Below are 23,602 nucleotides of genomic sequence, written 5' to 3' on the forward strand. Positions count from 1 at the left end.
AGAACTTTATTTGCTTTAGTAGCCACAGAATGACACTGCCCAGAATTAGACAACTTGTTATCTACAAAGACCCCAAGATCCTTCTCATTTAAGGAAACTCCCAACACATTGCCATTTAGTGTATAACTTGCATTTATATTATTTTTGCCAAAGTGCATAACCTGCATTTATCAACATTGAACCTCATTTTCCAGTTTGCTGCCCAGTTTTCCAGTTTAGACAAATCACTTTGCAAAGTGGCAGCATCCTGCATGGAACCTATAGTTCTGCACAATTTAGTCTCATCTGCACAAATAGAAACAGTACTTTCAATGGCCACCTCCAGGTCATTAATAAACAAGTTGAAAAGCAAGGGACCTAGTACAGAGCCCTGCGGTACTCCACTAACAACACTGGTACAATTAGAGTTGTGTCTGATGCAGCAAAATGAAGTGATTGCAGATGAACGTTTCAATGAATTTTGTGCCAGGCCTTGTCCCCTCAGAGCAGGAGTACAAACAGGTACACAAATAAGCACACACCATTTGACTATGGGGGAACACCCCAGAATACCAACAGACATTGAGGGGACATGGGCACAAACCAGCAGTGTCGGACTGGCCCACTGGGATACCTGGAAAACTCCCGGGGGGCCCTCTTGCTTCTAAACATTTAACCTATTTCATGATCATTCGCTATTTCTTTATGGGGAAAAATGCCTAATAATGGAAGAATAGAGTAAGTAGATATACTAGGAGAATAAAGAGGTTGAGTTAGGTCAATAGTTCCCTGGTGGGCCCACGGTCTAAGGTTTTCTGGTGGGTCCCCGGCATCCCAGTCCGACACTGACAATTAGGTAGGCAACTAAAAGAAATACCTACCTGGTCCCTCAAAAAGTTTGTGCCTCTTCTGTCTACTCCTAGGTTTCGCCCGGCCAGCAACTGCTGTTATTATGGGCATGTGTTTCATTAGGCGAAAATCTGCTGCACCTATTGACGCAACCCTCAGAGACAACCATGGATTTGCCACCAGCTTAAAGGTGGCAGTAGTTCTAGGGATCTCCTTCATCAGTACAAACATAAGTGCAATTCCAGGGGAGGCAGTTCGGGGAGATTAGTCGCCCCAAATAAAAGGAGATTTGTTGTCGTCCGACTCTGCCTGTGTGCCCTGAACCTAAGGGTGAAAACACACAGAGCTACAAGTAGCAGCTACTTTTTGGGGCTACAAAATGCCCTGCCGTAGACTATACATCGAATTGCTTCTGCTAAAACACCTGTAGTGTCTTAGCAAGGCCAATTATCACTAATGTCTATTTTGTAGCCTTGACAAGTAGCTGCTACTAGTAGATCTGTGTGTTTTCACCCTAATAAAGCTCCCCATAGACGCGACGATTCTTCTTGCCGAAAGACCGATTTTAGGGAAGTCCGACCAATCCTTCTAAATTATCGTGCGGTTAGTGGGATTCGAACGATCGTACATCTTACGATTTTTCGGCCGACATCTGTCAGGAAATTGATTGGCCAAGTCAAAAAATCTTTGTCGGTCCCAGTGCAATGTATCTATGCTTGCAGGGCCAAGCAGACAGCTCCCCTTTGTTTTCCTGCCAAATTGGTCTTTTTAGTTGATGGTAAATTCGTTCCGAGAAGATCGTGGTCTCACGATCAGGATCTGATCTTTTAAAAATCTCAACATCTATGGCCGGCTTTAGGGTCAGGGCACACAGGAAGATTCGGGGAGATTAGTCGTCCGGCAACAAATCTCCTCTTATTCGGGGCGACTAATCTCCCTGAGCTGCCTCCCCTGGAATTGCACTTATGTTTGTACTGATGAAGGAGATCCCTAGAACTACTGCCACCTTTAAGCTTCCCACTGGCAAGAATGTGAATCTCTGGTGGGATTGACATCACTGGTGACTCATGGGAAGATTAGTCGCCAAGCAATAAATCTGTGCTGCTGTGGGCGTCTAATCTCCCCGAAATGCCTTTCCACCGGCAAGAATGTGAATCTCTGGGGGCATTCCCATCGCTCCTTTTTTCTAAATTACCCAAAGTTTCTTTGCGACTTCGGAAAATGAATCGACAAAAAATGCCATTCCACTGGCGATTCACATTCTTGACGGTGGGAAGGCATTTCATGGAGATTAGTCACATTCAGCAGCAACGATTTATCGCTTAGAGACTAATCTCCCCGTGTCCCACCAGCCTTAAGGGGCCCTTAAATTATTTCTATTGGGAGCCACGGGAATCAGCCAGATATCTACAGTATATACTGCAAGTTTCAAGGTCCCATTGTGAAAGAACGTGATGTTATTTGCTGTATTCAAGTCTGGATAGTCTTCTATTATGCTTGGATGGACCAGGTCAAGCAAGGATCCACTAATTTAGTGACCTCACCAAGGGAGGAGATCTTTCTGTGTCAGGACAGCTTCAGAATGTAAGTTCTTCTGTTTGTTTTTAATGTTTCACAGACAAATGATTATTGTGCATGTGCAATGAGGCATGAGTATCCTAGACTGCCTTAATATGTTCTATAAAAATGTCAAATAAAAGTTAAAAAGTACCATAAACGAACCCTCTCTGAAAAAAGGGAACCGGCAGTTCTATTTATAGCTTGAGAGAGAGTGTATTTATAAACATATTAATAAAGCAGATATCCATCTAGTGTGGCTTAACGATAATGAGTTGAACAGTTCCTCTCCAAGTCATTAAAGCGAGGTCAAACATTCCAAGAAGGGCCTCACTCGCAAAGAAAATATGCATTTTGCAATTCCTTTTGTCTTTTGGGAGAAGTTCCAATGTTTCCATCAGATGTCCCCGCATGGAGATCATTGTCACAGCAATTAAAGATCGAGCGGTTAAAGCAGGTGGGAGACGAGGGAGGCCGAGCAAATGTAAAGGCTGAGGGGAGGCAGAGGGAATGGAGCACTTGGAACTGAAAGGGATTGTAAACCTGCTAATGAAGGATTGGGTCTTTGTAGCTCAACGTTCCATTAATATTTGAATAAATAGGAACCTACAGAAGAATTTCCTTTCTTTTAATTCAATGCAAAATTTTCTACTAAGAAGATAATAAAATCGAGGATATCTTCCCTGAAAAAAAGGAAAGGGTTGTTTTTATAACGTGTCGGCAGCTTCTAAAGTTGCCCTCGTCTGTGGCAGGGCCATAGGGAAAAACAGACTTAACAGACCTCGCCACTGATTTATAGGGGTTATTTAATAAGCTCCGAATACCTGACATTCCACCGAAATCCAAAAAATTTGTGATTTGTTTTTTTTATAAAATCTGACTTTTAAAAAAATCATGAATTTTTCAGAATTTATTAAACCCCGAGGGCTAAAAAGCCCGAATAAAAAACCACGGCATCTCAAACCTGTCGCGGTTGCATAAAAGTCAATTGATTTTTGGTTGTTTCGGGCAATTTCACGATGTTTTCGGAGCTTTCGGGTGAAAACTCCGAAAAATTCAGAGATTTCGGGAGAAATTCACGAAAAAATCGTCAAAATCTGAGCTTTCAAATTTTCGGGAAAATGTAATAATCAATAAGCGTTAAAAACCCGAGCGGGTTAGATCGCAGTTTGTAGCAGCCGATATTGAGATAAATTCGGACCTTGATAAATAACCCCCTTAGGGGCACATTTACTTAGCTCGAGTGAAGGAATAGAATAAAAAAAACTTCGAATTTCGAATGGTTTTTTGGCTACTTCGACCATCGAATGAGCTACTTCGACCTTCGACTACGAGTTCGACTTCGAATCGAACTAAAAATCGTTCGACTATTCGACTATTTGATAGTCGAAGTACTGTCTCTTTAAAAAAACTTCAACCCCCTAGTGCACCACCTAAAACCTACCGAAGTCAATGTTAGCCTATGGGGAAGGTCCCCATAGGCTTTGCCATCTTTTTTTGGTTGAAGAAAAATCGTACGATTCGAAGGATTTAATCGTTGATCGAACGATTTTTCGTTTGATCGTTCAATCGAACTATTTGCGGTAAATCCTTCGACTTCGATATTCGAAGTCCAAGGATTTACATTTGACAGTCGAATATTGAGGGTTAATTAACCCTCAATATTTGATCCTAGGTAAATCTGCCCCTTAGTGTTAGGGGGTTCTTTAGAGGTCGAATTTAGAATTTATGTGAATTTTTTTACTCTAATAAATTCAAATGTCCTCGAATGGGAGATTATTTTGGAAAAAAATCTAACAAATTCTAAAATTCGATCGAATGGGAACGATCCTATAATTAGTTTCTTATTCTAATTGAATGCGAACGAAACTGGAATTAAATTTTCCAAAAAAACCCGTATGTCAGGAAGGCTATTAACATATTCAGATGGGTCAACGGACCTCTGCCATTGACTTGTAAATGAACTCGGCAGGTTTTAGTAGGTGAATTTTCGAATTAGAATTGTTTCCATGGTCGAGAGGTGATAAATCTCACATTCAAATTTAAATTCAGGGTTAAAATTCAAATGTGCGAATTTTGACACCAAAAAAAAAATCGAAAATTCAAATTTACTATTCAAATTTACTATTCGACCCTTACTAAATCTGCCCTTTAGAGGCCCATTTATCAAAGGTCAAATTTCGAAATTTATGTGAATTTTTTTTAAATTCAAATATACTCACAATTCGACTGGGAGGTTATTTAAAAAAAATTTGAATGGCTCATATTCGATCAAATGGTTACAACCTGAAAATTTTAATCATACTTGATTTGTCGGGAAAAAATGTCAGGAAGGCTATTAACGTCTGAAAATGGCTCTAAGGACCTCTGCCATTGACTTGTACATGAATTCGGCAGGTTTTGGGTGGCGAATGTTCGAATTAGGACTGTTTCCATGGTCGAGGTGTGATAAATCTCACATTCAAATTTACATTCCAATAGGGGGATTAAAATTCGATTGTGTTAATTTTGAAACTCGAAAATTCTAATTTTGAATTTGAATTTACTTTCCAACCCTTGATAAATCTGCCCCTTAGTGTCACATATTCCATTTCCCAGATAAAATCCCAGCGCCTTTAAAATGATTTAATATGAGTATTTTTCAGAAAAATTGCAACACCCTCGATTGCTCCTTCTGCAATTTTCAGTTTCAGTGTAACCCTAATATCTACGCCATGGTGATCTCGTGGACTTTCCATGAAAGGGCAACTTTAGCCAAACAATAACATCAAGCAAATAGAGCATCGCGCTAACCCTCTGCATTCTATAAACTTTTTCACTTTAGTTTAATCTTTTGTGGGGGTTTTTTACATTAGTTTTGTTGTGCAGCATTCAAGCTTACAGTAGAATTTAAAATGTCATGTGGTCGCCAGGGTTTAATTACCATCGCAATCATGGAGCAGTTTTAAATTGTAGATGGTCGGAAAAGAAAATTAAAGGAGAAGTAAAGCCTAACTAAAGAAGTAGGTAGAAATGTTGTACATGATGTTTTGTGCTTCTGTACCAGCCCAAGGCAACCACAGCCCTTTAGCAGTAAAGATCTGTGTCTCCAAAGATGCCCCAGTAGCTCCCCATCTTCTTTTCTGCTGATTCACTGATTCACATGCTCTGTGCTGCTGTCACTTACTGAGCTTAGGGAGCCACTCACAATATACAGTACACATAGAATAGAAATGTCACAATATAAGGCTGATTAGTAATTAATACACATAATTACTACATGGCAGCACAGAAACCAGTGCAATTAGCATCAGAATTGAATAATCAGCAAACCTGTAGCATCAGCTTATATTACAGCCAGGGAAGCTCATTTTCTGCTGGATAATTAGTGACGAGCCCTAAGCTTAGCTTCTCAACAGCCAATCAGAGCCCACTGAGCATGTGAGTGTCACAGACACTTTCCAAGATGGTGACCCCCTGTGACAAGTTTGAAGTCCTGGATCATTGCTGCTATTGACAAGCTCAAACTTTAGCCTCGTGCAATAAGTTCACTATATAAAATAGGACATTTTTAGCCACATTCATTTTTAGGGTTTAGTTCTCCTTTAAGTAATTCAGTTTAGAAAATCAAACAAAGGATTATGCTGATACAGTGTCTCTAGCACAGTGATCCCCAACCAGTAGCTCGCCTCAAAGCAGGTGATTATTTTTGAATTCCAGGCTTGGAGGCAAGTTTTGGTTGTATAAAAACCAGGTGCACTGGCAAACAGAACTCCTGTAGGCTACCAGTCCACATTGGGGCTACCAATAGTCAATCACAGCCCTTATTTGGCACCACCCAGGATCATTTTTGATGCTTGTGTTGCTCCCCAACTCTTTTTACATCTGAATTTTGCTCATGGGTGGAAAAGGTTGGGGACCCCTGCTCTAGCATTTCAATGGATGGACCCAGCAATATACGACACTGTGACCCCAGCAATTTTTATATTCTGCCTTATAAGACATTATATAAATCATCTTTACATCTGTAATTGCAGATTATAATCTAGACAACAGTCACAGTCCGGGGCCTGATGGGCCAATATTCCTATTGTAATCTGCCACTTTTGAAATCACACAATGATCTATAAAAACTCACATAATTTAAAGTCCAATGTAGACAAAATGGAAACATTTGAAAGAAATCTGACTTCACAGATTTGTCACACACAAATTTTTGGGTCAGTTCCCTTCAAAGAAGACAAGGGCGCCAGTTAAATAGACAGCAACTGCCATCTGTTTGTGCACATCAAAAAGCAATTTTCAGCTAAAATGGAAACAGTTGAGGATTAGTAACATATTTGAAATAAGTTAAAAGGGTTGGCTATCTCCCGGTGCATCTCATTTATCACTCGCACAAAAGGGAAAGAAAAGGCACAAAATATGCCAATAAACAGTCTACAGTATTTCTGTAAAATTCATTTTCCCTTCCTGAAGGAACGTCCCGAGTTAATTACAAGGGGGAAAGCTGTATTCAGCAAAATGGGCTTTTTTTGGGATGCACGTCAAAAGGCCAAGTTTTAATTTGCAACATATCCACCAAAATGTCAGTGCCGGGACCATCCGTTTAACTAACACTGATTCCCATGAAAGTTTATTTAGTAACAGGCACTGGAAATTCCATTACAAAGACCTTGACATGACCTGAATGAGAAATGTAGGAAGAGATCCATAGCATAATATTCAGCCAAGCTTTGAGGCCTGTAGGTCTCACTCACAACCCCTCCATTGCTTTCCCCTCTCTCCTGTCACCCTCCCCTCCGTCATTCTCTCCCCTCTCTCCTGTCACCCTCCCCTCTGTCGCTCTCTCCTTTCACCCTCCCCTCCGTCGCTCTTCCTCTCTCCTGTCACCCTCCCCTCCGTCGCTCTCCCCTCTATCCTGTCACCCTCCCCTCCGTCATTCTCTCCCCTCTCTCCTGTCACCCTCCCCTCCGTCATTCTCTCCCCTCTCTCCTGTCACCCTCCCCTCCGTCATTCTCTCCCCTCTCTCCTGTCACCCTCCCCTCCATCATTCTCTCCCCTCTCTCCTGTCACCCTCCCCTCCGTCATTCTCTCCCCTCTCTCCTGTCACCCTCCCCTCCGTCACTCTCTCCTGTCACCCTCCCCTCCGTCGCTCTCTCCTGTCACCCTCCCCTCCGTCGCTCTTCCTCTCTCCTGTCACCCTCCCTTCTGTCGCTCTTCCTCTCTCCTATAACCCTCCCCTCCGTCGCTCTCCCCTCTCTCCTGTCACCCTCCCCTCCGTTGCTCTTCCTCTCTCCTGTCACCCTCCCCTCTGTCGCTCTCCCCTCTCTCCTGTCCCCCTCCGTCGCTCTTCCTCTCTCCTGTCACCCTCCCCTCCATCACTCTCCCCTCTCTCCTGTCACCCTCCCCTCCATCGCTCTCCCCTCTCTCCTGTTACCTCCCCTCCTTCGCTCTCCCCTCTCTCCTGTCACCCTCTCCTCCATCGCTCTCCCCTCTCTCCTGTCACCCTCCCCTCCATAGCTCTCCCCTCTCTCCTGTCACCCTCCCCTCCATCGCTCTCCCCTCTCTCCTGTCACCCTCCCCTCCATCGCTCTCCCCTCTCTCCTGTCACCCTCCCCTCCATCGCTCTCCCCTCTCTCCTGTCACCCTCCCCTCCATCGCTCTCCCGCTCTCCTGTCACCCTCCCCTCCATCGCTCTCCCCTCTCTCCTGTCACCCTCCCCTCCATCGCTCTCCCCTCTTTCCTGTCACCCTCCCCTCCGTCGCTCTCCCTCTCTCCTGTCACCCTCCCCTCCGTCGCTCTCCCTCTCTCCTGTCACCCTCCCCTCCATTGCTCTCTCCTGTCACCCTCCCCTTCATCGCTCTCTCCTGTCACCCTGCCCTCCCCTCAGCCGCAGGGGAGCGCAGGAATAGACGCATTACATTTTTTCCAATGGGGCTGTACTAATGTAATGCGTCTATTCCTGCGCTCCCCTGCGGCTGAACGCAGAAAAACAGAACGCAGGGGAGCACAGCTACAACCGCTCGTCAGTAAGAGCCCTAAAAGACCAACTGAAAAGCTGCTGACAATGAGTCAATGAATAACACACTAAACCAAAGGTAAAGTGAAATATCCATTTAGGGTAAGGTCACACCTGGAGATTTGGGGAGATTTAGTCGCCTGCCGACTAATCGCCTCGTCTTTGCAGCGACTAATCTCTCGAACGCCTTCCCTCCGTCTTGCGCCGGCTATAATGAAAAGTCGCCTCGGCATGGCACACGCGGCGCTTGATATTCCGAAGTCGCCGGAAGTTTCCTCATGAGGCAACTTCGGGCGGCTTTGGAAAACGAATTGCGCGACTAATCTCCCTGAATCTGCCTGTGTGCCCTGACTCTTAGGCCAATTAAGCTCTGGAACAATTACGCTGCATTGTTGGGACAAAAAAACACGATAAATTGCAAATATTTTTCCATTGTTTGTTTGGTCCCTATTGAGGGACATTGCTGAGACCTGTTGGGTGGTTGGGAATATAAAGGGCAACAGTTAAGGTAAAATATCCCTTTATACTGGATCTCTCCAAACACCTGGAAGCATCTGGTATGAGAGTGAGAATTATGGGTCACAGACTGGTAACCCCTAGTTCCTCCCCTGGGGGCTCCTCGTCTAGGACTGCGCCCGAAATGAACGGCGACCTCCGACCAGGAAGTCCAGTCTTTCCTCCCCACTGAGCTTCACATGGAAAACGGGCTCGTTACATTGATTAACCCCTTCAGTTACAAGCCTGCTTGCCATTATCCCTTTGAACGGTTGTGCCAGTACCGATGTGTCTGAAGCCTACAAGTCCCATGATGCATTGTAAAGGTATTAAAGGGCTGGTTCAGCTTTGAGTTAAAGGGGTTCTTCAACTTTAAATAAACTTTTAGTATGACGTAGAAAGGATTATTCTGAGACAAGTTGCAAGTGGTTTTCATTTTTTATTATCTGTGATTTTTAAGTTATTTAGCTTTTTATTTAGCGGCTCTCCAGTTTGAAATTTTAGCCACCTGGTTGCTAGGGTTCCAATGACCCCAGCAACCATGCACTGATTTGACAAAGAAACTGGACTATAAATGTGGAGAACCCGAATAGAAAAATAAATGAAAAGTAGCAATAACAATACATTTGTAGCCTTAGGGCTCTTACTGATGAGCGGTTGAATCTGCGCTCCCCTGCGTTCCGTTTTTCTGCGTTCAGCCGCAGGGGAGCGCAGGAATAGAAACATTAAGTTCTTTTCAATGGGGCTGTACTTACACAGGCGTGTGTAGGCGCCGAACGCAGGTTGAGACGCAACAATGGTAATGGTAAAAAAAGGTTGGGGACCCCTGTTTTAAGAGGATCAAGTCCCCCAATATATTATAATGAACATGGCTGAAGGACTAAGGGGTGGAAGACCAAGTGTAGCCAGATCTCTTGATCGCCTTAATCAACTTGTGGTCAACAGTTTCTCGTGAAGGTCTACAGTCAAGTTTAAAGCTCAGTATTGTTAAGCTCAACCCTTCCTGAGCTCTTGCTTTTGACCAACTACAATGACAGTCCCATGACACTTGTAGCACCAGGTCATACTTAAATAACACTTATTACTAAAGCTGCTGCCATAAGAAATATTTCTCCTGAAACAAAAGTGGACAAAAATTGCAAGTGTGAGTCAGACTTGTCTATATCAACCTGCCATTAATACCATTAACCTTGTTTATCAACTGCTATAAAGGCTTTTTCAGAACCTGCAGGTGGAGCAGCACAGGTTAGTGTCCTTGTCCTATAGTTGTTATCTTGCCCCTAGTATTGTCATGTTGCCCTGCTATACTCTCCATTGCCTTATTCTCTCATTCCCTTACAGTGGTTGCATTGGAAAGCCCTCTGTGTGCAGGAACCAGAGGAGTTACTCATATCTGGACACCCTTAAAAAGACTCTAATGATATACCTACCTTCCTGCTGCTTGTGAATTCTTGGAAGGCAGATCATTTCAACAATCACCAGCTGTATCTCGCTGTATCCCTTGCTCTTAATGAGTGAGTAGCCTGAGAACCTCCATGTATCCTCAGTAGGGCTGTGATGATCTGCCTGGGAAGATGTAAGGCTCTGGACACAACTTACCGGTTAGATGCACAATGTGCAATGAGAAGGAAATATCTGCAGGCCTGGGGCTGGATGTCCATTGGGCCATCTCTCATTCAATCACAACTTACCAGCAAGTGCCTGGGAGCCATTTTGTTCAGATGAGTCTCTTCCTATTCTTATACTTGACTGTACAAGGACAAGTCATTAAGGAAAGATCATTTCCTTAATTATAAGAAACCAAGCTCCATTATTGCATATTTTAATACGTTAGCTGTCTGTAATTAAAGGTGCATCATATCTCCAGTATATAAATATTTATTTTCCGTTAGAAAGAGGTGGGGTATTAGGTGCTTAGGACCTGAGAAAAGGACAGACCTACTGATAAAGTTTCTGGAGAAGAATGAGGGTCATGGGCCTTACCTGGGCGTAGCCTGTAGTGATGTAACAATGGTCTACAAAGTATCACATGAAATTTTCCTGAAATGTCCTGAAATGTTTGTCAGATATGTGTTAAAAAGGGCACAATATTGTGTATATTGCACCAGTGTTAGACAAAACTCCAGGGAAATGTGTGTGTTGTTGCAGCAAGCATGGCTGTAAGTTGTGTACCAGCTCAAGAAAAGCTGGATAATGGGTCCCTGGAGTGAATGGAGGAGAGCAGGGTGAGCCTTCCATTTCATGCTCCATTAATTCCATTAAAAAGTAGAGGTAGTCATCCAAATTAAGTTGTAGTAGGTGTGGGACTACACCTCATTGCCTCCCCCTTGAGACCTCCTTGAGTGGAGGAGGATGGGGGGCCGTGAGAACATCCTTAAAGCGATACTGTCATGGGAAAAAAAATTTTTTTCAAAATGAATCAGTTAATAGTGCTGCTCCAGCAGAATTCTGCACTGAAATCCATTTCTCAAAAGAGCAAACAGATTTTTTTATATTCAATTTTGAAATCTGACATGGGGCCAGACATTTTGTCAATTTCCCAGCTGCCCCTGGTCATGTGACTTGTGCCTGCACTTTAGGAGAGAAATGCTTTCTGGCAGGCTGCTGTTTTTCCTTCTCAATGTAACTGGATGTGTCTCAGTGGGACGTGGGTTTTTACTATTGAGTGTTGTTCTTAGATCTACCAGGCAGCTGTTATCTTGTGTTAGGGAGATGCTATCTGGTTACCTTCCCATTGTTCTTTTGCTTGGCTGCTGGGGGGAAAAGGGAGTGGATGTGATATCACTCCAACTTGCAGTACAGCAGTAAAGAGTGATTGAAGTTTATCAGAGCACAAGTCACATGACTGGGGGCAGCTGGGAAATTGACAATATGTCTAGCCCCATGTCAGATTTCAAAATTGAATATAAAAAAATCTGTTTGCTCTTTTGAAAAATGGATTTCAGTGCAGAATTCTGCTGGGGCAGCACTATTAGCTGATTCATTTTGAAATATAATTTTTTTTTTCCCATGACAGTATCCCTTTAAGTGGAGGAAGGAGATTTGTGTGTAGATGGGGAAAGAGAGTGTGATTCCCCACTGAGTTGGAGAGAGCTCCATAAAAAGGTCTGGAGAGAGGAAGAGAGAAACCCCTCCCAGGAGACAAGAGTGCCTAGAGTGACCCCCAGAGAGGATTCTGGGAGTTGTGTACATCCACGCTGGTAAGGCTGTGTTTCTGCCCCTGCCCACTTTTGATGACGTCACATCCAGTTTGCAGCACCATCACTTCCTGTTTGATGGTGGTTGGCGGGTCAGGTTGCGGATATGGCAGTTGTGGGTCCGGGTTTGAATAAAAATGGTTAATATGCGGGCTGCGGGTTCGGGTCGGGGTCTTAGAAATTGGTTCTGCACAGGACTCTAGTGTGAACGCCAGTGAGGGTGTTAAAGTGGAATTGCTATTCCCTATGTTGAAGCAAGTGTGCTGAACCATTGTTTGTGTTTATAATAAAAGACAGCCAAGCTGCATTTGACTGCTTTATAAGGGGGACCACATGGGACATAACTGTTCAGTGAGTTTGTAATTGATCCTCAGCATTCAGCTCAGATTCAAAAGCAACAGGTATGTCCCATGTGGCCCCCCTTCAAGTCACTGATTGGTTACTGCCTGGTAACCAATCAGTGTAAACCAAGAGAGCTGAAAAGCAGGAAGTAGTGTTCTGGCTATTATGTTACACATCCAGTCACTCCAGCCTTTATACATTACATTTTTGTCTAATTAACTATATTAGATACATTTTTTATTTTGCACAGTTTGTCTATTTACCCAGTTTTTATTTTTATACTGACCTGTTCCTTTAAGGGATGCTTAGAGGTTCAGTTTTAGAAGGTATAGTCTACACCTCTGTTGGTTCCAATAGGAGCAGGGCCAGAACTAGGGGCAGGCAGAGTCGGGACCAATCAAAGGGAATTTTTTTCTTCTTTTTTTTTTAAACTATGGTTTGCTTGGCCTTTTTCAATTTTATAAACTGCCTGTTTCAACCCCCTCTTGCCCCGTGTTTCATTCTGCAGGCAGAAGCACCCCCACCTCCCTGCTGGCAGCTGCCGGCACAGGTACACAGATGACTAGGGGCAATATTGTGGATATTTTGGCAGCTGCCGGCACAGGTGCAAATTAAGGGAAATTGAAGGGAGTGGCTGCTGCTGGTTCAGGTACATGGGGTAATATGGTGACTGCTGGTACAGGTACACAGATGTTTGGGGCAATATGAGGGATTTATTGGCTCCTGCTGGCACAAGTACATTTTGGGTGTAACAATTTGATTGATGTTTTGTCTTATGCTGGCACAGGTACAGATTGGGGGCTTGGGGGCAATCTGAGGGAATGACTGCCATTGGCACAGGAACAGGGACAATATGAATGGTAAGGTGGGAAATGGTAATGCAGGACTGGCTGGGTGGGTTCCTGATTGAAGCCCTTGCCTAGCGTGCCAAAATACCTTGAGTTTAGCTCAGGGGTCCCAACCGCTGGGCTGCGGCCCAGAAAGGGGCCACAGACACTCCTGCACTGGGCCATCAAGCCCGGCCCACAAAAATGAGGCCACCCCCAAAACCCCGCCCCCTGTGCCGCCTTTTTATAAAACAGAGTGGGTTGTTTTAAACCCACATGTTCGAAGGCCACTACTACTGTAAATGATAAGGATATTAGAAGTCACTGAGGGGTTGTTCTGTGACCATATAAAGACACAAGGCTGCAGGCTGAGTTATACAGGGAACTCTGAGTATCACTCATGTATTATAAGGGATAATGTACCCCCTACTGTAAATGATAAGGATATTAGAAGTCACTGAGGGGTTGTTCTGTGACCATATAAAGACACAAGGCTGCAGGCTGAGTTATACAGGGAACTCTGAGTATCACTCATGTATTATAAGGGATAATGTACCCCCTACTGTAAATGATAAGGATATTAGAAGTCACTGAGGGGTTGTTCTGTGACCATATAAAGGCACAAGGCTGCAGGCTGAGTTATACAGGGAACTCTGAGTATCACTCATGTATTATAAGGATAATGTACCCCCTACTGTAATTGATAAGGATATTAGAAGTCACTGAGGGGTTGTTCTGTGACCATATAAAGGCACAAGGCTGCAGGCTGAGTTATACAGGGAACTCTGAGTATCACTCATGTATTATAAGGGAGAATGTACCCCCTACTGTAAATGATAAGGATATAAGAATTTTTACAATTATGTGATAAGCAAAACTTTCTGCTAATCTGTGACCTTTCGTGTAGTATGTGTCTGAGAATGTCCTAGGTCTAAAAGTGCCTTAAATTAGAGAAGCTTAATTCCCTTTCCCCATCAGATGCCTTTTGTATAATGTTCCATATGCCGTTGCTGACATGTCACTGCGCCAGGCTCTGGATGAAGTCGGCAGTATCACTGAATGAAAAAGACTTGTTATTATGAAATTATTTCTTTTATTATGAAATTAAACTTTTATTATTTTTAATTAACTCATATGGTTTCCATTATGTATATAAAATACCCTTGTATTTAAAAGCCAGACAACAAATAATGTTTCAATATAATACATTTCCCAGAATCCTTTGCTTAAATTGAAGTCACTCTAAGAGAAAACATATTTTAAGCTTAAATAATACTTTATCAGGCCAAAATGAGCTGATATATGGCTTTCTTATTCAACGATGATGAGTTTCACATCTTTGTAGAAAATGTTCTTACTAGCACTCTGTTAATGTTTTTAATTCAATTTGTCGTTTCAGACATAACATTTAAAGCTATGGGATAAAAGGTGGCTATTGACGCTTGGATAGGAAGTGAATGGGAAGGTTGGCTGAGATCTTGCAAAGATGATGCAGACAGAAAACCAAATAAGGCAGAAGAAGAAACATTATGACCAAGGCTAACATAGAACTAGAATATTGAGCAAAATAAAATGGAAGAACAAGAGAAGGTTATGAACCAGTAGTGGTGGAGAAGTGGTTAGGGAAGTATATGTTTACACAGAACATTGAGCATAAGGAAGAAGAGCAAAAGTAGGTTATAAACCATCAGGGGTGCTAAAATGGACAGGGATAACTGGGCTAAGGAAGAAGAGCAAGAGTAGGTTATAAACTAGCAATTGAGAAGAAGTGGATAGGGAAGAATAGGGAAGAATTTGCTAACACAGAATGTCAAGCATAATGAAGAGGTGCAAGAGAAGGTTATGAACCAGTAGGAGTGGAGAAGTGGATACTGAAGACAAAACTTACACTGAACATTGAGTGTAAGGAAGAAAAGCAGGAGTAGTTATGAACCAGTAGGAGTAGAGAAGTGGATATGGAAGACTAAGCTTACACTGAACATTGTGTGTAAGGAAGAAGAGCAAGAGTAGGTTATGAACCAATATGAGTGGAGAAGTGGCTAGGGGAGACTAGGCTTACATTGAACATTATGTGTAAGGAAGAAGACCAGAAGTAGGTTATGGACCAGTAGGAGTGGAGAAGTGGATAGGGAAGACGGCTTACACTGAACATTGTGTGTAAGGAAGAAGAACAAGAGTAGGTTATGAACCAGTAGGAGTGGAGAAGTGGATAGGGAAGACTAGGCTTATACTGAACATTGAGTGTAAGGAAGAAAAGGAGGAGTAGTTATGAACCAGTAGGAGTAGAGAAGTGGATATGGAAGACTAGGCTTATACTGAACATTGTGTGTAAGGAAGAAGAACAAGAGTAGGTTATGAGCCAGTAGGAGTGGAGAAGTGGATAGGGAAGACTAGGCTTACATTGAACATTGTGTGTAAAGAAGAAGAGCGAAGTAGGCTTGGAGAAGTGGATAGGGCAGAGAGCCAAGGACTGGGAGACCCTTAAATGTTACAGCACTATGTACATGAGACTCCTCTCTCGTAAACAACCATTTCAATCTTCACAAGGTGGATTCTCTTCATTAATAGCGGAGTCTGTACCTAAACTGGACATCATGAGTTGGCTGCATGGTACCAAAACCCCACCGGTTTGGATCAATACCTGGAATTTCCTCATCGGGATTAACAAGCTCAAACTCAAAGTAGGTCAGCATCAGAAATACAAATTGTTTCAGTTCATTGGTGGCAAAGAAACGACCAGGGCATATGGTGCTCCCAGCTCCCCAAGGCATTGTGTAATATTTCACCTTCTTTCCATTCTTGAAGAAATCTGTCTTTTTGGTGCCATCTTCATTCAGGAATCTGTTGTACTTGTACTTCTCGGGTTCTGGATGAATCTCTGGGTCCATTTGGACAGCAATATAAGGGAAAAGGGCAACCCTGTCTCCTTTCCTTATGGAAAAGTCATTCCCGCTTGCCATTTTGATTTTCATATCCTGTTTAACTGCTCTGATAAGGACCGGAGCAGCAGTCAGCCGTAGGGTCTCTTCTACTGCACTGTCCATGACAGGTGTCTTCATCAGCATGTCTCTGGTAAGGTTAATAAGGGGACCACCAGGCTTTACTTCTTGACCAGTTTCCTTGAGTACTGCTTCAACCTCTTCCCTCACTGCTCGCATGGCTTCAGGATGTTTCAATAAATAAAGAATGAACCAGAATGAAGCTGGACCTGTGTTACCCTGAGATGCCCACAGGAGCAAAAACATAAACCTATCTTGCATGTGTTCTGGCATTCCTTGCTCTGCCCTCTGCTGATGTTGCTCACCAATCCAACCACTGATGTTTTCTTTTTGGAGGGTTTTCTTTACAGATAACATGTTCCAAAACAACCTCTTTAACCTCTCAGCTTCAATCTTGTCTTTGGGAGGTAAAACTGAGTAGGCCAGACGGGGGAATAACTGGTCGTACTTCCGGAACTCATAAAACAACTCATCAGAATGCGTGCGATCAAACTCTTTGGCCTTCTCTTTACCCTTGTTCTTGGCTGGCTCATTACCATACAATGCAAGGTAACCGGCACGGAAGACAATATTGTAGCTGTAGTTAAATAACCCATCCTGGTGCCATTCTCTCTCACCTTTACTACTACCGATGTTGTGAACCATAAGATTTTGCAGGTTTTCCATCATAGCTTGGGTCATGACTACCAGACCATCGCCCATCAGATGCTTTGTACTTGACTTTTCCAGCATTTTGTGATCATGAGTGACTGACTGGTATCCAAAGACCCTTGACACCAATTCTCTAGCAAATTCCTCAAAATCCAAGTTTGTTTTGGATTCCTTTATAATGGGACCAAAAGACAAAGGATCCATTACAAATGTAAAATAATAACCAGCAATCTGTACTGTGAAGATGTCTCCGTGTTTCTTGTGCATCTTCTGCAAAAAATTTGATGTACTCTTTCTGAAATCTAGAGCGTATCCCAGCCACGGTATTGTGCCTTTGTCCAACGGAGGCTCGTCGGATCTCCTTTTACGAAACATTCCCAGCAGGTAGAGGCCACCGATAACCGAGGCCAGCAGCGCCAAAATGATTGGAAAAAACAGAGCCATTTTGGACACTAGAATAAAGATATAATAGAGAAGGTTATTATTCAAAAACATAAAGTCCAGCACCCAAAATGTATTTGCTCAACCTTTTAGCTTAATAATAATGATGTTAGAAAGCTATTATGTTCTTCAAAAGAGATGTAAACCCTCAGAGCCCAATAAAAATTTAAAAAAGGCTAAGAACGGTGTTCTGAGCACACAAATTATATTGTTTTCTAGATTTGAAGACATTAACAATGATTTCACAGCAAATATAATGAACGTGAAGCTAGAGCACCACCTGCTGGACAACTCTGTCAACCAGGCTACAGACAGGAGTACGTTTCTGAAGAAGAAGAGCAACAGAAATGTATTTACTTGTATTAGAGAGGGTTCCAGAGAAGGGCAACTAAGCTGGTAAAGGGAAAATCTTAGCTATGAGGAAAGACTGGCCGAATTGGGGATGTTCACGCTGGAGAAGAGGCGCTTAAGGGGGGCTATGATAACTATGTATAAATATATAAGGGGATCATATAATAATCTCTCTAATGCTTTATTTACCAGTAGGTCTTTCCAGCTGACACAAGGTCACCCATTCCGATTAGAAGAAAAGAGGTTCCGCCTAAATATTGGGAAGGGGTTTGTTACAGTGAGAGCTGTGAAGATGTGGAATTGTCTCCCTGAATCAGTGGTACAGGCTGATACATTAGATAGGTATAAGGAAGGGTCGGATGCTTTATTCACCAGTAGCTCCTCCCAGCAGACAGGAGGGAGCCAATGAGATTAGAGGAGGGAAAGGGGTGTTACAGGGAGAGCTGGGAAGTGAATCAGGGGTACAGGCTGATACATTAGATAGGTATAAGAAGGGGTTGGATGGTGTTTAGCAAGTGAGGGAATACAGGGATATGGGAGATAGCTCATAGTACAAGTTGATCCAGGGACTGGTCCCATTGTATCTTGGAGTCAGGAAGGAATTTTCCCCCCTCTCAGAAGTTGGAGAGGCTTCAGATGGGGTTTTTTGCCTTCTTCTGGATTAACTGGCAGTTAGGCAGGTTATAGACTTAAAGGTTGAACTTGATGGTCGTGTGTCTTTTTTCAGCCTATGTTACTAGCCTTATTCCATATACACAGCACTGCCTTAATGCCACAAACAAGAGGTTAACTCTCACATGAGGCATTATGGGTGGAGAAATGCAAATCCTTTATGTCCGTTCAGCCAACTCTCTTCCAGAACCATTGGGTTTACAGCACAGATACAGCCCAATAGTACAGAGCCATATATCCAAACCTGCCTGTTTCGATCTCTGTTGGATCTCATCAATGCAAGATATTGGAACTTGTAGAGTAGTGAAGTAGAGAACCAAAGGGTGAGATGGGCTAAAAGGAGCCAAAAAGCCCTTCACGTGCAAGACATGTAACATGATTTGGAAAACAGAAGGTATTTACTTGCCTTGTGCTATAGTGATTTGTCTCTTCCCATAATGCCTCATGAGAGTTGACCTCTTGTTTGGGGCATTAAGGCAGTGCTATGTATATGGCACAAGGCAAGTAAACACCTTCTGTTGTCAGAATGCATTGTTGCATGTAGGGATGCACTGAATCCGCTATTTGAGATTCGGGCGAATACCCGACTCCTTGGTGAAAGATTCGGACGAATACCAAACCGAATCCTAATTTACATATGCAAATTTGCAATCCTGCTTTGCATTTGCAAATTAGGGGCAGGAAAGGAAAAAGTTGAAAAAAATTCTTCTTTTGTGACGAAAAGTCATGTGATTTCCCTCCCCTCCCCTAATTTACATATGCAAATTAGGATTCGGTTCGGCCAGGCACAAGGATTCAGCCGAATCCGAATCCTGCTAAAAAAGGCTGAATCCTGGCCGAATCCCAAACCGAATACTGGATTTGGTGCATCCCTAGTTGCATGTCTTGCACATGAAGGATTTTTTAGCTCCTTTTAGCCCGTCTCACCCTAACCAGGTTAGGTTCTCTGCTGAAGAAGAACAGAAAACACTTCTGATGTTGAGTTTGCTTAGCAGGGTTGCCAGGTTGGCGGCAGTTTTTCCACCAAAATGTTTGCACTTACAAGATTAAAGGCAACATCAGCTCATTGGTAGAGAATAATGTAGAATCAAAATATTGATGACATACCCATGAAGAAGTCATGGTTTTGGTGATGAAAAGAGTTGGGTTTGAATCTACATTATTGTCTACCAATGAGCTGATGTTGCCTACGATCGTGTAAGTGCAAACATTTTTAATAAAGTATCATTTCAAAAGGAGATTACACTAGGGAAGCGCACCCGTCTTTTATTTTGTTTGTTAGACAATATTAGAGTATTTTATAACAGACACTAGTTGCACACAACAGCCATTGTCAAAGGATTGATAACACCCATGTGACACCAGCTCTACAAAAACAGCAGACGGAAAGAAAAATGGCTTCTATTGTTTCCTCGCTCACTACTTCTGCTACTGCGTGGGTGGAACAAAATAAGATTATCAGCTCTTGTGTAATTCTACCGTTTCATTGTGTAACCCATGTTTAAATGATGGAAAGTCCCATATGATTAAACTCCCCCTTTTCTCAGGCATAAAACATGTGAGGCTTTCTGTGATGCATTTCCCTTAAATAAATCCTTTTTTATCTTCATCACTTTGGCTGCTTGTGCCGGCCTGCTATATGATTAGTTTAAAGGATAAGTAAATCTTTAAAACAAATGAATGTAAAATTGATGAGGGGGCTATTCTAAGCACATTTGCAATGTACATTCATTATTTATTTATTTTTAATTCCAAGATATTAAAGGATACATGTACTGTTAATATGAATGAATTTTGTTACAACAGCGCCACCTGCTGGTCAGTTTCCCACCAGTCTGACCACCAAGTAGTCAAGGAAGAAGTTGTCAGGAGAAATAAAGAGGCTGCTCTGATGTTCTTCTGCTTAGGAAAGATTTCTTCTTAGCAGAAGAACATCAGAGAAGACATCTAATATACTATATAAGATCCCAGAGCACACAGCAAGGTAAATACAGTGTCAGGAATACAGGAACCAGAACCAGCAGTGCAGACATATAAACAGCCAAAACAGATGCTGCTTTCAGTCGCAGTGACATTTACAAATGCCTTAAACAAAGCATTCATTATGGCAATTAGAGTTGGATGGATGGATGGATAGAGAGATAGATAGATAGATAGATAGATAGATAGATAGATAGATAGATAGATAGATAGATAGATAGATAGATAGATAGATAGATAGATAGAGGGACAGACAGACAGACAGACAGACAGATAGATAGATAGTGGTTCATCTTCAGGTTAACTTTTAGCATGTTATAGAATGGCTAATTCCAAGCAACTTTTCAATTGGTCTTCATTATTTTTCAAATATTGTTTTTGAATTATTTGCCTTCTTCCTCTGACTCTTTCTAGCTTTCAAATAGGGGTCACTGACCCCATCTAAAAAAAAACAAAATCTCTGCAAGGCTACAAATGTATTGTTATTGCTACTTTTTAGGACTCATCTCTCTATTCAGGTCTGTCCTTTTCGTATTCCAGGCTCTTATTCAAATCAGTGTGTGGTTGCTAGGGGAATTGGACCCTAGCAACCAGATGGCTGGAATTACAAACCGGAGAGCTGCTGAATAAAAAGCTAAATAACTCAAAATCCACACATAATAAAAAATGAAAACCAATTGAAAATTATAGTTGATCAACTCTTAAAATGTTCAGCTGGAAAAGCACATTGTCCTTCCTCTGTGTGTTTAATCTGCTGTCTCTGCCTCTGTATGAATATCTCTGCCTCTGCATGTAGCAGCCAAGCCCATAACATTCCAACAAGTAGGCAGCTCTAATATTAGGGAACAGACTGATGGAACTAAGAGCATTATAAACAATTGCTGCAGGGCTGAGCCCAAACAGTGAAGCAACCCAAGTGTCCCTATAGAAGAAGCAAGACTAAAGATTCAGCCTGGCATGCTGAGCACTTACTGAGCACTTACTGAGCACTTACTGAGCACTTACCAGCTCCGCTTGGCTGAGGTTGGCACAAACACTTCCCAGCTCCTCTGAGACTCTGCACTCCTGACTTTCCTGTTATAGGAGGATTTCCGTATCTGCCCACCAGCCCTCCCACTATTGTCTACAGCCACTGGGGAAATACATTCCTGTGCGCCTGTCCCTTTAACCATTAACTAACTGAGTGTGAGGCTCAGCCCCCAGCAGCACAAATCCAACCAGTCCTGCGAGGAATCTTCCCATACACATATTTACCCTGATCTTTGATTAGAATGTATCAGCTTTTCAATATGTTGTCTAACACACTGACTTTTCTATGCATTTTATTTTTTGGCCATGTTTTGCTGATTGTTTTCAGAACAAAAGAGAGTTTATTAGAAAATACACCTCCCCACACACTACACTGAAAGGTAAAAATGTAATTCCATGTATAATACCCAAGAACACACGGCAGGATATATAAAGTGCCATTTCCATGTATAACATCCCAGAATATATGGCAGGATAAATTCCATGCCAATTCCATCTATAATGCCCCCCAGTACACACAGCAGGATATATAAAGTGCCAATTCCATGTATAATATCCCCAGTAGACATGACAGGATAAATACGGTGACATTTAAATATATAATGCCCCCAGAATACATGACAGGATAAATACAGTGCCAATTCCATCTATAATACCCCAGAACAAATGGCAGGATAAATAAGGTGCCAATTCCATGTATAATCCCCAGTAGACATGGCAGGTTAAATACAGTGCCTTTACATTAGAGTCCTGCGTGGGTCCATTTTTTGGGACCCAAACCCGACCTGTACCCGGAACCTGCAATCCGCAACCCGGACCCGCAACCCGCATTCTTACCCGCTTGGACCCGCTACCCGACCCTACCCGCAAGTACCTTATCCGCAACCCGGACCCGCGACCCGCTGACCATCAAGAATCAGGAAGTGCTGTCATTGTAAACCGGAAGTGACATCATCGGAAGTAGAGGTGATCAGGAAAAAAGGAGCAAAACAGGAAGTGCTGTCATTGTAAACCGGAAGTGACATCATCGGAAGTAGACGTGCGCCAGAAGAAAGGAGTGAATATCGATATTGAGAAATACCCGCAACCCGCAGAACCGCTGACCCGCAGATATACCCGCACCTGGATCTTCCAAACGCAACCCGCAGTGTACCGCAGGTTTTTGCGGGTACCCGACCCGCTCCAGGACTCTGCTTTACATAGGCCCCTTGCTGGGCTTTAGTTAAAGTTTTGCTTTTGATGTTCCTTAAAGGAATACTATACCCCCAAAATGAATACTTAAGCAACAGATAGTTTATATCAAATTGAATGACATATTAAAGAATCTTACCAAACTGGAATATATATTTACATAAATATTGCCCTTTTACATCTCTTGCCTTGAACCACCATTTCGTGACTCTATCTGTGCTGCCTCAGGGATCACCTGACCAGAAATACTACAACTCTAACTGTAACAGGAAGAAGTGTGGAAGCAAAAGGCTGAACTCTGTCTGTTAATTGGCTCATGTGACCTTACATGTGGTTTGTATGTGTGCACAGTGAATCTTAAGATCTCAGGGGGCGGCCCTTATTTTTTAAAATGGCAATTTTCTATTTATGATTACCCAATGGCACATGCTATTTAAAAAGTATATTATTATGATAATGGTTCATTTACATGAAGCAGGGTTTTACATATGAGCTGTTTTACTCAGTATCTTTTAATAGAGACCTACATTGTTTGGGGGGTATAGTTTTCCTTTAACAGAGTGGGAAATGGAAGTGTCTGGCGCTTTACAGTTTAACAGGAGATAGAGGAGGACATGACTTGTGTATGTGCATTGATAGAACCTTCTGCCCAGAGCATAACAGAAATGCAGTCTTTGCAAACTGAAACTAATATGGCAGCTCCCACGTATCAATGCATATATGCTGGGGCTGATTTATGAACACAGGCAGTAAATTGCACACGTGCAGCTGCTGAGAGCAACCAATCAGTCTGCTACAAGTTAGAAAAGATTTGATTTTCTCTAATCAGGAGCCTGTAATGGCTAGGGTCAGGGCTGGAACTAGGGGCAGGTAGAGTAGGCGCCCGCCTAGGGTGCAATCACGGGGGCGCACTTTTAAAGGATAAGTAAATCTTGAAAATAAGTGAATGTCAAATTGACAAGGGGGCTATTCTAAGCACTTTTGCAATGTACATTTATTATTTATTTATTTTTAATTCCAAGATATTAAAGGATACATGTGCTG

General features: G+C 42.6%; 1 protein-coding gene across 5 annotated transcripts in view; it reads right to left on the bottom strand.

Annotated features, from left to right (window-relative positions):
* Nucleotides 1–14,317: 14,317 nt before the first annotated feature.
* Nucleotides 14,318–23,602, bottom strand: part of cyp8b1.1.S (cytochrome P450 family 8 subfamily B member 1, gene 1 S homeolog) — a 32,877-nt gene continuing 23,592 nt past the window's right edge. The window contains 3 exon segments of one of the 5 annotated variants that reach the window (NM_001086323.1): nucleotides 16,059–16,481; nucleotides 16,484–17,346; nucleotides 21,344–21,389. In NM_001086323.1, the coding sequence (NP_001079792.1) occupies nucleotides 16,458–16,481; nucleotides 16,484–17,338 (879 nt within the window). In that variant the 5' untranslated portion in view covers nucleotides 17,339–17,346; nucleotides 21,344–21,389 and the 3' untranslated portion in view covers nucleotides 16,059–16,457. 5 annotated transcript variants of the gene reach the window in all.

This window comes from Xenopus laevis, chromosome 6S, assembly GCF_017654675.1.
Source record: "Xenopus laevis strain J_2021 chromosome 6S, Xenopus_laevis_v10.1, whole genome shotgun sequence".
NCBI lineage: Eukaryota > Metazoa > Chordata > Amphibia > Anura > Pipidae > Xenopus > Xenopus laevis.